General features: G+C 45.0%; 1 protein-coding gene across 3 annotated transcripts in view; it reads left to right on the top strand.

Moving 5' to 3' along the window:
- The window catches only part of Sp1 (transcription factor Sp8), a 62,612-nt gene extending 51,299 nt beyond the window's left edge, over positions 1-11,313 (top strand). For 2 of the 3 annotated variants that reach the window (XM_011500101.1, XM_011500102.1), the window contains exons 2-3: positions 1,706-2,744; positions 2,813-4,046. In XM_011500101.1, the coding sequence (XP_011498403.1) occupies positions 1,706-2,744; positions 2,813-3,831 (2,058 nt within the window). In that variant the 3' untranslated portion in view covers positions 3,832-4,046. Of the gene's footprint in view, positions 1-1,705; positions 2,745-2,812; positions 4,047-11,077 lie in introns of those variants that run through there. The other variant, XM_011500103.1, reaches the window with a different exon arrangement.
- The last annotated feature ends 1,747 nt before the right edge of the window (positions 11,314-13,060 follow it).

Here is a 13,060-nt window from a genome sequence, read left to right as displayed (position 1 = left end):
CCCCCAAAGATCCTACCACTTTCGTTCGTCCCGTCCTAGCCCATTTCTCTTCTTGCGCGAGTCACTTGCACATACTTATCGCCCGTAATTTCGCCAACTTTGTGGTATTTTCATTAATTTAATGGAGATGCCTTTGAGGACGAGCGATCGATCCGACAAAACCGAATCTGCGCATTGACAAGGAAGCCGAGTCGAGCGCCTTTTATTTACCACACGCGCCTTCCCAATCAATTTCATTTCTATTACGCGTTTCGCATGCGAATCGTCTAATCGATCGAATTCAAATAACCAGCTACGCTACTTGCCGCAATTTCCTTATCGAATGATTTTATTATGATATTACGTCGTTGACGATGGATAGTCCAGTACCTCGGGGCGAGCTCTCATTACTTAGCCGAGACGTTAAGTAATTCGGGCGCGACTACTTATTGCCATTGTAGTATTGAAGTCGAAGGAAAGTGGAACGAAGGACGGTAGAAATGAAGCAAATAGAGCTTAGTTAGCCTACCAACTCGCGTTTGATCGTATAGAATTGCCATTTGTCAGGCTTTAATACTAAATGGAAAGTAGATTGGCCGTAATATTTCAATATTTTTAATCGATTCGCCTCGGACATGGCATGAAGAGGAAAATATTCGACAATCACATTGCCCGTGCCAACCTCCGAACACGTACGACCGAGACAATTTGCATAAAACTGCTCCAGATAAACCGCCACGGGCCTCATTACCCCACGACAAGGCCAATATTCAATCTCTCACTCACTTGCTCCAATCTGCTCGGGCGCAATCTCTTTGGCTCTTTTCCTCTCTAGGCTAGGAGCGCGGCACCAATTTTCTGTTATTATGCACCCTCGATGAGGACTTTTGCCTTTTTGGTACCCTGGGAGCAAAGGAGGACCGACGGCAACGACGTGCACATTTACAGGCGCGCGGGCGCGCGCGCGCTCGCCCATACACTCGATCGCCCCCTCGCACACACAAGGCGTTTTAGACCCTTTTTATATCCTCTGAGCCATTTTCAAGCGCGATTACGAGCGACCGTCTACCTACCGACCTGTAGCTCCCTCGCCAGTTCCAAAATATTATTAGCTAGCACAAACACACACCTCTCCAAAATAATGAAATTATGATGAATAAAACTTTTTATCTTTTCTACTTCTGGGAAAGCATAATTGATTACTTGGAATGCCGGGGATTTATACCGTAGGTTTCTGAGAATGCATGCCACGCTCTCATTTCAATTACGGCGTTTATTATTATCCTTGCGATGTTGGGCGGGGGTTTGGTGGAGGGTGTGACCGATGGACGAAACGGTGAGGAGCGGGTACAATGGTAAGGAGGATCGTTGATTTGCTTAATAATGCGCTCTCTCTTTGGGACGTTTGTCGCGTAGTTGCGTGGAAGCGCGAGGCCACGTAACGAGAGCCCGACCAAATAAGTCGGCTCATTGATTAAGGGGATTGTGATAAGAGCCGCTGATTGTCCCGTCACCTTTATCGGCGCCCACGGAGGCCCGATTATTTTAAGCCCTTTGGCGATGGACCTGCTGGTACGGCGGCTTGTCGATGAGCCAAGGGATGGGGGGGGGGGGGGGGGTGGGGGGGGGGGGGGGGGGGGAGGTAGCGACGATGGAACGGCGATGTAGCGGCGATCGAGCGATACGAGCCTCCTGTCTCAATTAGACGTCTGGCTTTATGTTTCAGGATCACCCGGGACTGCGTGGCACGCCACTGGCGATGCTCGCCGCCCAGTGCAACAAGCTAAGCAGCAAGAGCCCGCCGCCATTGGCGGACGCCGCAGTCGGTAAGGGCTTTCACCCTTGGAAGAAGAGCCCGCAAAGCAGCGGCAGCTCGCCCCAGCACACAAGTAACACGGGCACCGGGTGCACGGCCACCGGTGTTACGCAACGACCGACCGCGACGAGCAGCGCCGGTAGCGCCGGAGGTGGCTACGCTCGCGCCCCCGTCACCTCCTGCGCCTCGACCGCGCCCCAGTACGCGAGCGACCTCTACTTTCCGGGGACGGCTAGCGCCCAAGCTACGAGCGATCATCATCACCAGAGCAGCATCCTCGGCAAGGTCGAGGGGGCCACTCTGGGCTCGTGCTCGGTCTACGGTAGACACCCCTACGAATCCTGGCCGTTTAACGCGATGCCCGGGGCGAGCCACGGTGGCATCAAGGCCACCGACGGCTGGTGGGACGTGCACGGTGCCGCGACCGGTAGCTGGCTCGACGTGAGCGGCACCGTGGGCGTGGGCGTGCACGCAGCCCAGATGGCCAACTACTCGGCGGACTACTCGACGAGTCTCGCCCTCGCGGGAAATCATCTGCTAAGCCAGACGAGCGCGGGCCACAACCTGCTGCAAGACACGTACAAGTCGATGTTGCCGGGCGGCCCGCCAGGCTTTGGACTCCATCACCACGGCGGCGGCGGCGGTGGCGGCGGTGGCGGCGGTGGCGGCGGTGGCGGCGGTGGCGGTGGCGCCGGCACCGGGGCATCGAGTCCCCAGAGCGCGGCCGGGGCCGGGGCCGGGGTCGTCGGTCAGGCACCGTCGCCGCGGTCCCAGCGTCGTTACACGGGCCGCGCCACCTGCGACTGCCCCAACTGCCAAGAGGCCGAGCGACTGGGACCCGCGGGTGTCCACCTAAGGAAGAAGAACATCCACAGCTGCCACATACCGGGCTGCGGCAAGGTCTACGGGAAGACGTCCCACCTGAAGGCCCACCTGCGCTGGCACACGGGTGAGCGACCGTTTGTTTGCAACTGGCTTTTCTGTGGCAAGCGGTTCACACGTTCGGATGAGTTGCAGCGGCACCTTCGAACCCACACCGGCGAAAAGAGATTCGCCTGCCCGGTCTGCAACAAGCGGTTCATGCGCAGCGATCATCTCGCGAAGCACGTCAAGACCCACAGCAGCAGCAGCAGCAGCGGCAGCAAGGGCAAGGGGGGAGCGGGGAGCTCGTCGGCCGAGTCCTGCTCCGACAGCGAGGACAACGGGAGTCAGCAGAGTCCCACTTCCAGCTCGGCGGCGGCGCTGGTCCAGGTGTCCCAGGTAACCCAGGGGGCCCCGCAGGCCCAGCCGGGCCCTCAGCCGCGGCAAATGCAGCTGGGGGCTCAGCAGGGCCAGCCGGGGGCCCAGGGCTCCCAGGACACCGGCACCAGCTCGCAGCAGAGCAGCGCCAACAGCACCTTGTCGCATCAGTCGACGGCGCCCATGACCCCAATGCAGATGACGCATCCCTCGTCTCTGAGCCAACACCATCCCCACCACCCGCATCTCCCGCCGCTAATGCACCATCATCCTCATCATCACGCGGCGGCGGCAGCGGCGGCGGCAGCGGCGGCGGCGGCATCCGTCTCGGCCCATCACCATCATCATCATCATCATCCTCACGCCGGGATGAGCATGCACTGAGCCCGGTGGGGCCCGGAGCAGCCACCCACGCGGCCCTGGGCTCCCCCCTATCCTACCCCCTGAACCTCAACCTCATACACCAGAATCACAGCTCCCAGGGTGCTATGCTGGGCATGCAGTCGTCCCCCTCCCACCACCATACCGGCGGCTACCAGTCGCAGTCACAGACCCAAACCCAGTCCCAGTCACAGTCTCAGTCTCAGTCCCAGCCGCAGTCGCAACCGCAGTCGCAGCCGCAATCGCAGCCGCAGCATCTCCATCATCACCAGCAGCAGCAGCAGCAGCAGCAGCAGCAGCAGCAGCAGCAGCAGCAGCCGCAGCCGCCTGCTGGTCCTTACTCCCAGACTCCCGGCACTCCTGGGCAAACTCAGACCCCGTCGCCATCCTCGCCACCACCTGTACATAGTCTCTAGGCCGACACTCCTACGCGCTACCCCCTTCTCCCTCGCACGCCACATGGTCTTTGATTATTAATCGCGGCTTTCGTATTAATTACTATCTTCATACATTTAATTAACGTTTACTATCGATTACCGACTATTGCATTCAGACAAAAACAAGAATAGAGAAAACGAGCCGACTACCGCTACTTTCGCCAAATTGTACCATGACTATTATTATTATTATTATTATTATTATTAATTATTAATTATTATCATTATTACGATTATTAGTATCATTATTATTATTTTTCTTATTATTATTACTATTATTACTATCACCACCATCATCTTCATTATTATCATTATTACCATTATCATTAGTATTATTATTATTATTATTATTATTATTATTATTATTATTATTATTATTACTATTAATATTATTATTATTAGTATTATTATTTTCATTATCATCACTAGTATTATTACTATCGCAAGTATTATTAATATCATTATTATTATTATCATGATTATCATCATTATCATCACCATCATCATTATCATCACCATCATCATCATCATCATTCTTCTTCTTCTTCTTCTTCTTCTTCTTCTTATTATTATTATTATTATTATTATTATTATTATTATCATTATTTGCAAGGAGAGAGAGAGGAAGAGAGTCGTTCTCCCGTTAATGGATACACGTGTAAATAGCTATACATAGTGCGCGCGACTGCTTGACTAAATCGTGCGTGAGCGCGAGTGAGCGAATGAACAACGAATGGATGCCTTGTTTTCTTTCTATGCGTTAGGCTACTTAAACGCTGCGACATTGTCACATACATTGTAAAAAGATACTAAATTTTAGCTGCGTCGATGAATGCGTGAGTTATGAACTGCGTGCGATTATGAGACAACGAGATAAGAGAAAACCGATTATTAATAGAACACGGTACGGAGGATTCACACAACGTAAGCACGCCCTAATAATAATACATACACAAATACATACGTACACGTTTTGAGATACGTAGATGATGTTCTATATAGAAAGCACAATGCGACTATCACAAAAATGGCGCGTAGTTTCGCCGATTTTGTGAAAGGTTCTCGAATCTCCACATTGGAAGAGTATGTCAATCGGCAATGTTTCGAATGTTTGTGTGTATACACATACATACACGCATACCCACAGGCACACATATAATCACACACACATAAATGCATACAAGCATATATATATGTATATATATATATATATATATATATATATATATATATATGAAGAGAGCGAAAGAGATAGTATGCTTGCGTGCCTCTGGGGCTTTGTGCGTGTGCGTGTGTGAATGAGAGAGACTGTGTGATCGAAAGAGCTCGATGAAAAGAGAGAGAGAGAGAGAGAGAGAGAGAGAGAGAGAGAGAGAGAGAGGAAGTGCGAGTGAGAGACGGTGAGAGAGAGAAAGAGAGAGAGAAATCAAATGAAATCAAGTTGTCTCGTCGAAATACTGAAAAAAAATTATTATGGGTCGGGCGAGCGCGAAGCAGGTCCTCTTATATCACGACGATCGGCCCAATCTCGATGCTAGTATCTTACGATTATTATTAATTATTATTATTAATTACTAATTATTATTAATTATTATTAATTATTAATTATTATTATTATTAGTTATTAGATTATTATTATGAAGATTATAAATTCATTTAAAAAACAAAAAGAAAAAGAAAAATGAGATACAGAGGAAAATAAACGATGCTTTTGTGAGTAAAACGAAATGCACGCGTCACTTTTCATTAATCGAACGATTATAAATAACTCCTTAGCGTTCATAAACCGATTCTTTTATTTTCCAAATGAGGCGCATGTAATGCGCTAGAGATAAAGAAATGCAAAAAATAAAACGACCAACGTTTGCTCCTCGCTCATGAATCCTTGCTCTCGTCAACGCCGCTCTTGCCGTCTCAACCGCCTCGAACTGCTCGACATCCTTCCACACCCCCACCTATTTCGCGGCCGGTGAACGTAAATTTATCGTGAACATCGTAATGCTTCGAAACCTTACAAGTTCGTAGTCGAGATCGTCTTCTACGAACGTACGGATTATCGAGGGTTAGCGATTAATCGTAATAATCGTCGTCCTCCCATTCTCCGCGAACGTTAAGCAATAAAGGAAACGGGGCTTTCGCAAATTCGTATATAAATTCCCGTGCGAGAGACACGAACTGCGATTCATCGCCGCTATCCCATCCCCGCGAGGGCTGATAAAAAGCAAATATCCATGATGAACTGCCGTGGTGTGGGGTGAGGTTGGCGGATGGGACGACGAGGGGACCGTCGATTCGTGCGAAATCTGGGGAAAGGAAGGGAAGCTTCTCCTCCACCCCTCCAGTCCCTTGTGATGCCTTTGCTAACTCTCTCGCGCTAATATCGCAGGGGCCGTTAGATTCCGGATCCTACGAGCCATGAAATGTCCCGTCATAACATCGCATCCCTTCTCAGTCACCGCGCACCGGATAATTTCTCCACTGCGCGAGAAATCGGAAAACGTATTTGTGGCGGCGAATTGATAATGGGGCGATGACTGAGTTATTGCGTGGCGGATGGTTGGTATGGGGCGGTGAAGGGGGAGGGGGAGATACGGGAGCGCGTGATAATGGAAGGGTGTGGGCAAAACGAGGACGGGACGTTGACTTGCAAGTACGGCAAAATAAAATTGACGTGGAGTGCATTCGCGCGGTTCAAGATGCGATCTTTCCCAGCGCTTATGTATATACCTAATTTTTTAAATCGTCACTTTCTGTTATCGATGATGATATGAATTTCCAAATTTAAGGCAATAATATTTATTTATTTGTTGATAATGTCATGTGAAAATAAATTTAATAACAATATCTGCTCTTGTTTCTTGCACCACCCCACAACTTCTCTTCTAACAACTGCACCACTATTCTCTCCAAGATTGTATATTAATCATTTATCATTATATTTAGCATGTACTGGAGCTCTACACAAATAGATATTAATGAAATAATGAAAATTGTTAAAATGTCGACATTTTTCAATTTTGCATACACTTAGCCCGGCTGCGACGTCAATCTCTTAACTGCGCTTAATTTCCAAAACGTTCATTTAGAGTTTAACTTGAAAGTCGACTTAAAGTTCATTAAATTATTTGCTAAGACGGTTGTAAATAAATACAAGAGGCTAAAGCTCGAGCGTCATAATAAATACGATCAGCATTATTATTAAAAAAATAAAAGAGGCAATATTGACATGCACACAAACTTATTAGTGGCAATTGAGTCGGTAATGTAAAATATCGTCGACTCATCTCGAGCACCTCTTCTTGTGATCAGTCAGGTCGAGAGAGAGAGAGAGAGAGAGAGAGAGAGAGAGAGAGAGAGAGAGAAAGAGAGAGATGAGAGTGAGAGAGAGAGAGAGATAATCAAGCCGCGGGAATTATTAGGGGCAGTGACTTTGCTCGATACTCTCGCTCCGATTGCGCTATGCCACGCGTTAGATCCACATTCTTTTATAATATACTTATGTGGCAAACACTGACGATCATTAGTTCCTCGGCTCGAGAATCTTCGTAAATCCTCTAGTAGATGCGGCCGGCTCCGTTTCTTTTTTCTCCAGCCCGACGATCGTTCATATTGTGTCTGCTAAAGGATCAAAGCTGCCAATCACTCGCACAGCGCCCATTTACTTTTGTCAATAAAAATGTCTTCTTTCACAAAAATTTTCCTCATGTAATTTCTTCAGCTCACCGATAACTTTATCTCTCTGTCACATGCACACGAGCATACACACACACATACACGCTCTCTCTCTCTCTCTCTCTCTCTCTCTGTCTCTGTCTCTCTTTCTCACTCAATCATTATCTCGCTTCCTATATCCACCTCCGCCTTTCCATGCCATCCATTTACTCTTCTCGTCGTTGTCTTACCACTGTCTCTGTCTCTGCCTCGCTCTCTCGCTCTCTCTCTCTCTCTCTCTCTCTCTCTCAACCCTCCCCCTCCCCCAGTTCTCTCTTATTTTCTGCATTTTTGCTTCTTGGTGGAAGCGTTTTAATGCTTAAGCACGGCTAACCTATAAAAATTGGTATAATTAACTGGAAAGAATCGAGTCAATCACTTTAAGAGATGTAAAAAAAATTTGATAAATTAATTTCCCACCATTTTTTAAGCCTATTTCATCATATATGTCTAATACATTTCGTAAAAGTGTGTCACTCTTTACTTTTTCGTACATTAATTTCTTACATTAATTCGTTAAATCATTTATTTTCATACGGCAGATATAAATGTTGATCTAAAGTTCTCCAAACTCTTTTGTTTTACTTTTCCTGTATTCTCAGATTAAGATTTATCGACGTAATTTTTATAGACACGAAGCACTCCCGTGCCATATTATACGGGAAGTATACATCCAACGATATACTTTATTTATCACTGTACATTATTACTCTCGAAGTTTATTGACACACAAAAACTTATCCAAGTATTTTATTAATACATAAAAGAGATGTACTTTTGCTCACTTGCATACAACGACAATAGGCATATAATAGTTTAATTGGTCAGAGTACACTCGTTATACTTAATAATGTTGCTACACTCTTTAAATGCATGATCGAATGTCTTGACGGGATGAGCGATTATTAATTATGAATCGAAGATGAGATTTGGCATCTCAATGGCATCGTCTCTTCTACGCTGGAGACATCGATTCCGCCACTCGTATCTCAATGTCATTGATTTACTGCCGCAGATACTCGCTTAAATAAAAAAATTCCTCGCGATGCTCTTAACAATTGCAATAAAGATACATAAAAAGTAACGCTAATTTAACTAATAAAACGTTTGACCATCAAATCGTACAATCCACCAACAATCGGCAATCGGGCCTTTCTTATCCATCCAACTATTCTCTCCAACTTTCCGTGCCTCCGTACCGAATGCGCACGTTAGGATCGTAGAATCTTAGAATCGTCGAATTCGAAAGGACGGTCCGCTTTCAGGCGAAGCAGCCACCAATCAATTGCGGACGGGCCCTCGCACCCGCTTACCCGAACTTTCAGCTAATTTTCTCGCGATCGGTAGATTCTTGGCAATCGATAGACCAGCATCGTTATGAAAAACGCGAGCGAGGCGAGGTTCGGCGGGTTCGACGGCTAATTCGCCGTCGTCCCGCACCCCCCAACGTAGCGTCGATTTCGCCGAGGGTGAGCTTTGTTATTCAATTTACCCCGCACCTCCTACCCCCCCCTCCTCCTCCTCCTCCTCCCCCTCCCCGCCCCTTCCAACGTCGCACACGTCGTTATCGCCACGCTCCTCTAGATATCCCCATAACCGCGCGAGTCGCTCCTGCTCGTTAGCCTTTCACCGCACCAGTCCTCCGTATTATCCCGTATTCTCATTCCTTTCATAGGGACCCTCTCGCTTCTTCATTACTTCTCGCCTTATCGTGAATTATGCTAATGCCGCACTCTGGATTTTTCCTTCTCATTATGCACAATTAAGTGGCAGGCGAATTATTTGAGCCAAGTCTCTTAGAAACTCGTCGGCGTCGCTTCGCCGATGGAGGTGAATTATCATTGGGGACTTAGATCCTGTCGATTAAAGGCCCAATGGAAGGATCCATTGGGTTATTTCGATGACAATAAAAATAATAATAAAAAATAAATAAATAACAAGGCGTATTTGGTAGGTTGACGAGTGGGTGAGGGAGAGAGGGGACGGGGAGGGTCGTTCGCACGCACCTCACCGGCAATTTAAGGACAACTTCGCCTTCAGCGACGATATATCTGGAGAAAAACTGGCATTGAGAAAGCGATTTGAATAAAGATTTCCATATCCTGTAAATAACTGGACGGCTCGAGCATTGGCAAACTATGCAACTTCATATAAATGCCTTATCGTCCCATCGCAACTTTCCCTTCATCATTTTCCATGCAAAGCACTTGACAATAATGAATTCAGTTAGGGAAGTTTGCTTATTAGCATAAGCGTGTGTTGCCCAAGTTGTTGAGATCCTGAAGTTTTATCGTGCAAGTAGTCCCTTATCGTTTCCTTATTTTTTTTCTAAATAATCCGAGACAAGCAGCCGCTTTTCAAGAATATTTCGCTCAATCACCCTCCACATTCGCCCATAACCGTCCAATTAATTACACGCAATTTTTCTCCCGATAAACAAGCAAAGCCTTGGTTAAGTAATTTATCTCTTTGCCATCCAAGCGATTATTGTTGACTCTCTCGGCAAACATTGGTACGCTCATCGAAGCCGCGCGGCACGCTCGATTTGCATTACTGCACTTGAAGGACTGTCATTTACGCGCGACACCGTCAATGAATCATCTTTTAGTGCCTATTAAAATATTCGAAGCGCAACCCCAGCAAAGCACAAAGTCCACCCTGTCATTAACGATACACACCAGGCAACTGGCAACGACAATGTCCTATTATTAATTGTTTGGCTTCTTTCTAAAAACTATCCCTGTTGGCACCCTGCTGCTGCACATTTTGTTTTCTTTTTTTTTTCTCTTTCTCTCTCTTTTTTAATTATTCGCTTGACAATAGTAAAATCTTTGCCTCTCGTGAGAATCCGGTAACTCGCTGACGTAGAGGCGACGCTCTCTTTGCGTCCTATCTCCTATTTATTCAATCGATTGTCAATGTAATTTTTTAACCGGAATCGAAGTTAAAAACTAAGAACATTAATAATATAAGCATACCGTATATTATTACATGTGAATTTTAACTAGAAATTGTGCAGACATTTTCGTTATATACTTGATCGTTGATAGAGTCGTCGCGATAATGAATTAATTAGGGAAATTCAATAAATGCATTATGACGATGTGAAGGCATCGTAAGAAGAGCTCTTATATTCATGAAAATTTTCAAATCTTCAACACTTGTACCATTGAAACGATTAATCATATGTTGAAACACAAATTTACATTACCCTAGGGCGTTAACTGTGGAATTTTTGTCATGAAGCTATGATTTTAGCAAATTTTACAAACTTATATTGAAAAACGGATAAAAATTTCTCTGGCCTCTTGCACGCGCCGAATGAACTTTTGTTTTACTTATTATCGAGAATATCTGCACAATCTGGCCTAATAAAAAAACTTCAAACTTCCGCATCTCCGGGAAAATTAAAAAAGAAAAACAGAAAGAAAAAAGAAAGAAAAAATGGTAAAATCTAAATAATTCTTTTCTACTCGCCTTCTGATTATGTTTTCTTCACTATCTCTTTCCCCAGGCTAAGATATTGACGGTACCATCGAGGCGCGCGATGGGTGGCATATTGGAACTCGATGGATCATCAGCATCGTCGTCGAGGGAAAAAGTTAGCGTTCGACGCGTAGACTTCATCCGTCGTTGACGTGTCGGGACGTGGTATCGGGTTTACAAAAGCCGCTACCGCGTGTCGAGTGGAGCAGTGAGAGTGAGAGAGACAGAAATATAGTGACTGAGAGAGTTGGAGAAAAAAATATCAGAGACAGAGAGACAGAGAGACAGAGGGACGGAGAGAGAGAGAGAGAGAGAGAGAGAGAGAGAAAGGGCGAAAGGGAAATGTAGAGCGTTGGTGGGTGAGAGAAAGAGAACGAGCCTATTCCTGTCTTGACTCGGCGACTGTCGAGAGAAGAAAAATTATTCTCCGAAGCAAGAGACACTACTTTATCATTCCCTTTCTCGCTCTCAAGCTAATATGCCGAGAGATAACGAGTGTCGCATCCCTTGAAAACAGAGCTTTTAGCTGCCGCAGCGGCATGCGACAGTGGAAGTACACGAATTTGAAGCTGGAGTGGAAATAAACTTGACACGTTTTCTTATTGACGGAGGAAGTGCACAAAGATGAATAAATACGATACATTCTTCACCAATTATTCAATAAACTTCTTTTACTTAATACGCTGCTTCATATTTATTTATTTACGCCAAATTACAATTATTATTATTCATATTATTCTTCTTTTTCTTTTTCTTTTTCTTCTTCTTCTTCATCTTATTATTATTATTATTATTTATACGATTACTTTTATTATATTAAGTATGCGTTCGTCAAAGATCATCATTATAACGTGAAAATGTTAGCATCGTTGGCTTCAATAAACGTAGACAACATCTTATCGACTTATCTGCGAATAAAGTAAGTATAGATTACAAATTATTAAAATCTGATAATATCACGCCAACAATACAATACAATACAATATCGATAAATATCATATAAAGATAATTGTAATTCGAACTCGCAATGATAAAGACTAAAACACAATCGATACCTATTAAATGCAGAAATACTTAAGATTTTGATTTATTCATTCGTCCGATATGCACTTTTAATTTTACAATTTTGCGTATTGTTGAGATATTAAAGTATTAAAGCCTATAGACGGTCTATTATGCCTCAGTGCACAAAATTAAATAAGCAATTGACATTGAGATTGCATTCTCAACATTATAAAACTTGATTTCTTCTATAAAATCAATTGCACAACAAAATAATCAAATAAAAATCATATTTCGTACGACATTTCGTAATAACTTTAGGATCGCGCATATTCTTCATAAAAACTCTTATCACTATAAATAATGGAAGAAAGCTTGCGCTCTCAAACAATTGATCTTCTAATTACGTTCAAATACATACTACAACATAAACTTTTATTCGCACAACTCACTACCCGACGATCGACAATTTTCCAATAGCAAAGAAAATAGCCGGACAACACCACAACCAACGTGATCCTCTCCCAATATCAAACAACGCGGCGCAACTTCATTTTCAAAAGCCAAATTCCGTTTTAACGAGACACTTATTGCCAGCATATGGCCAACATGCGGCGTATCATACCTCACGTAAAATCAGCTCTGCCACTACTTTTATTGCGTCATTAGAGGCAAAGAAGTATGGGCGCGTGTCCGATAGGTCGCGATGGGGCGAGAAGAGCCTGCCTCGACCTCCCGTGCGCTCATGGACAAGGCATACGTCAACCCCGTCGTGAACACGCGCGTCTCGTCTTAACCAAAGCCACCGCCCTCTTAAAACCCAGCTAGAAACACGATAATGAGAGAGAGAGAGAGAGAGAGAGAGAGAGAGAGAGAGAGTGCGAGGAAAGTAGACAAAATAGTATTATACGGTGGTCGATCTTTTACATCCTTCTCACTATTGCTCATTTCTTTATATTTTTCACATGTAATGTACACTTCTTCAAATTGCCTCTATTATATTACGACG

Source organism: Ceratosolen solmsi, unplaced genomic scaffold, assembly GCF_000503995.2.
Source record: "Ceratosolen solmsi marchali unplaced genomic scaffold, CerSol_1.0 scaffold41, whole genome shotgun sequence".
NCBI lineage: Eukaryota > Metazoa > Arthropoda > Insecta > Hymenoptera > Agaonidae > Ceratosolen > Ceratosolen solmsi.
The sequence above is the reverse complement of the archived record's forward strand: the minus strand, read 5'-3'. Positions and strand labels throughout refer to the sequence as shown.